At 48.2% G+C, this 3,672-nt stretch overlaps 1 protein-coding gene across 5 annotated transcripts in view; it reads left to right on the top strand.

Annotated features, from left to right (window-relative positions):
* esrp1 (epithelial splicing regulatory protein 1) overlaps nucleotides 1–3,672 on the top strand; it is a 14,507-nt gene that overhangs the window by 1,374 nt on the left and 9,461 nt on the right. For all 5 annotated transcript variants that reach the window (XM_037980109.1, XM_017425029.2, XM_037980108.1 and 2 more), the window contains exons 3-10: nucleotides 23–139; nucleotides 504–615; nucleotides 945–1,070; nucleotides 1,830–1,884; nucleotides 1,973–2,083; nucleotides 2,223–2,355; nucleotides 2,457–2,499; nucleotides 3,047–3,366. In XM_037980109.1, coding sequence (XP_037836037.1) covers nucleotides 23–139; nucleotides 504–615; nucleotides 945–1,070; nucleotides 1,830–1,884; nucleotides 1,973–2,083; nucleotides 2,223–2,355; nucleotides 2,457–2,499; nucleotides 3,047–3,366 — 1,017 coding nt within the window. The remainder of the gene's footprint in view (nucleotides 1–22; nucleotides 140–503; nucleotides 616–944; nucleotides 1,071–1,829; nucleotides 1,885–1,972; nucleotides 2,084–2,222; nucleotides 2,356–2,456; nucleotides 2,500–3,046; nucleotides 3,367–3,672) is intronic.

Here is a 3,672-nt window from a genome sequence, read left to right as displayed (position 1 = left end):
CCCCCCCTTTTTTTTTTTTTAGTTCAATCTGCAGCTGACGAACGAGGTGAACAGTGCGGGCGCGGGCACGTCGCTCTGTTTGTGTACGGACGGGCAGCTCCACATCCGTCAAGTGATTCACCCCGAGGCTGCGAGCAAGGTGAGGGAGCGGGCGGGCGGGCGAGCGAGCGCCTCGCGGCCAGGGCGGATGTTTCGCTCCTCTGCTGCGGGATACCTCTGCGTTGTGTCAGCACTTTGCTCCCAGCTGAATTAAACCCCACTTCTGAAAGTTGATCCTGCAGCCAAACACACACACACACACACACACACCTATGAACATGCCATACCTGTGGACAGCCTCTTGCATTTAAAAAAAAGAAGAAAGCCGTGTGTGCTCTGCTTTGCCTGAGCAAACACAAGTGCGACAAAAGCAATAAAACAACAGCTGCTGACGGGCGGCTTGTTCACATCCTTTCCTTTAACTTCTCCTCCTCCTCCTCCTCCTCCTCCTCCTCCTCCTGCAGAACATCCTGGTCCCGGACTCCTTCTACTCCTTCTTCGACCTTCGGAAGGAGTTCAAGAACCACTTCCCCACCTCTGACCTCAAGGCTTTGAACGTGTACGCCATGGCCGAGTGTATCCTTTTTAATTATGGGTGTGTTTCCAGGCTGTGTTTCTTTTTTTCTTGGGGTTGTCGTTCTAATGTTCATCCGTGCTCACAATGGATTCTCAAGAATAACGTACTAGAAGTTTACAGGCCAGGGTGTTGGCTGCTGGGTAAGAGGTTTTGAAATGCAAATAAGGAAAGAAAGGCAGCGCTTTGCTGAGCTCTGCGTGAAGGAGTGTGTGTTTAGCCAACAGGGCAAACCCCACACACCCACTGCTGCCGGAGAAAACCTGACATGTCAGTTGTTGTTTTTTTTTTTTTTTTTAACTCGTCGCTTCTTTAACCCGCTTCCCCTCAGCTCTCAGCGTACCCGTGGACGCTCCCGCCACGTGGGACCCCTCGGACGCTTTGCCCGCTGAAGCGGCCGTGCAGCAGGTCCGGCTTCTGGCCGGCGTCGTCCTGGCGCTGCTCTCTGAGCCGTTTTGTGAGTATGGCACGCTGCGTTGTTAACAAACACTAGAGTTTGATCTTTTTTTTTAATTAGGTGTTCTGTGGACGAGCAATTAACATCTTACCTGTCGTAGATGGCTCTTTGAATGACCTCAGTTTGAAGATGGAAAGTTTAACTCTGACCGGATTGCAGAGCTAACGGCCAGTCGGGTTTTACTGCTCGTATGGGAACACTGTTTTATAAACCTGTACACAGAATAAATAGCAGCAGCAGCAGCTAGCATTAGCACTATCATATTCTCTTGGAGTGAATAACCACGTACTGCAAAACTGACGGTGGTGTGAACATTTACAAGTCTCATAATTTTCCATGAAATTTCATGAAATAAACTCTGTTCCTCCAAACTGAGGTTGTACGAAGTCCCGTCTACGACATGTAAGATATTTATCGTTCATAACCCGCCCCCCTCGTTTCGAAAGATCTGAACCGTCCCTTTTAGGACGGTGAAGTGCAACAATTACTAAAAATCATTAAAAGTTTTATCTGCATCCCTACAGGTAATTTCTGTTCACATTTTTTAAAGACAAATACTTTTTTTTTTTAAATTAAATCAGCTTCAATCCCATTAAAAGTGTAAGTTTTTGTTTACATACCAGACTGGACATAACTAATGCTTAGTTAAAAGGTGTTTTTAAGTTTTAGAGGGTTAAACGGTCGCAGACATACTTAAAAAGTGTTATTTTGTTTGAAAAGATGCGCTGCCATTTGATCGTCTGTTGCTTCCTGTTACAGGCCACACATTTTCTAACCCAGAGAGAGTCAGCGAGAGATTCGAAAGCGGCACCTGGTGAGTGTTTTAGCTTTTTTTTATGCCTTTGAAATGAACTCAAACTCAGCTGCCATGCTTATTTTTACTTGTGTGTGTGTGTGTGCAGCAGTAAGATGGAGAAAGTGTGTGACAACACTGTGATCAGAGCCAGAGGGCTGCCGTGGCAGTCCTCCGACCAGGACATCGCTCGATTCTTCAGAGGCCTCAACATCGCCAAGTACGAACGTGTTTTTGCTTTTTTTTTTTTTTTGCACAACTTTCCAACTTCTCCGTCAGCCACTGTCTCGTGGCCAATTCGATCCCGAGAGTTGTCGTTAACCCGGCCCCCGCCCCCGTCCGTTTGTTGTGTCACGCAGGGGAGGCGCAGCGCTGTGCCTCAACGCCCAGGGGAGGAGGAACGGCGAAGCGCTCGTCCGTTTCGTCAGCGAGGAGCACCGAGACCTGGCCCTGCAGAGGCACAAGCACCACATGGGCAGCCGATATATCGAGGTAACCTGTCTAAACACGGAGTCAGATGGAGAACTCTCATTATATATCAGTTTTACAGCTCTGTCTGCAATACCAAGCGTCTTTTCTTTTCTTAACACCAGGTTTATAAAGCAACAGGAGAAGACTTCCTAAAGATAGCAGGAGGTGAGACGATTTCACACTTTTTGTTTATGCCCTGATCATATTTGGTGGTATTTCCTCATGAATTTGAAGGAAAAAAAACATCAAAAAGCATTAACTTGTAGACCTGGTCACACAATGAAATGGCATGTGGTTTTTTTCAAAAAGCATCACCTAATTAAATCTTTCCTTTTTAGTCCATTAGTTGCTGTTTTTGTTTTTTTTTAAATCCCACTTGCCATTTTCTAAAGGAGAAGTTCTAATTTGCAGAATAAAGTGATAGTTATGAGTCAAGAGCGACATTTTTATTAATGTTAATGCGGCCTTTCAGGAGGAGCAGCAGGTCTGTCAACAAGCGGAGTCCTTATTGAAGCACCGATTTGCATTTTTGAGATTTCATTCGTATGACAAAGGCTTTCAAAGACGACAAATAAACCCTTTGTCAGAGCACGTTAAAGTCTGTCGTCGCAAAAGTTGAAGAGGAAAAAAAAACCAAGAAGCTATAAATCACTAAATGTCTGCGACACGGCCTGTCATGAGTTCTGCCTAAACCGTTTTGTGTCCTCCTCAGGCACGTCCAACGAGGTGGCCATGTTCCTGTCGCGCGAGGACCAGATCATCGTGAGGATGCGGGGGCTCCCCTTCGACGCCACGCTCGGCCAAGTGCTGGACTTCTTCTCGCCGCGGGACGGGCTGAAGGAGACGTGTCCGGTCAGCGGGGGCGCGGACGGCATCCTGTTCGTCCGCTACCCGGACGGGCGTCCCACGGGCGACGCCTTCGTGCTGTTCGCCTGCGAGGAGCACGCGCAGAGCGCCCTGCGGAAGCACAAGGACATGCTGGGGAAGAGGTACATCGAGCTGTTCAAAAGCACGGCGGCCGAGGTGCAACAGGTATTTTAAATCTTTTAATACCTTTTTTTTAAAAGGACAAAGAGTGTTTGTCTGCGCTCAGCAGAAGCTCCAGACGGTGGAAGGGTGGATCTCTTCTGTCCTCAGGAGTTTTGGCGGCAGGTTTTCTAGGTGGAGACCCGCAGAACGAGATGCTTTCTGTCAGAACAGCTTCTCCGACTTGACTTTCCTCTCGCTCCTTCGCGTCCGGCAGTCGTGGGTTAATTTACTACCTGTTCAGGATGGATGAGCTCGTGGGCCTCGGACGTTTCTGTGCAGAGGCTTTTCCCTTTCTGTCTCCCCCCCCCC

Source organism: Kryptolebias marmoratus, linkage group LG16 (genome assembly GCF_001649575.2).
Source record: "Kryptolebias marmoratus isolate JLee-2015 linkage group LG16, ASM164957v2, whole genome shotgun sequence".
Taxonomy (NCBI): Eukaryota; Metazoa; Chordata; class Actinopteri; order Cyprinodontiformes; family Rivulidae; genus Kryptolebias; species Kryptolebias marmoratus.
The sequence above is the reverse complement of the archived record's forward strand: the minus strand, read 5'-3'. Positions and strand labels throughout refer to the sequence as shown.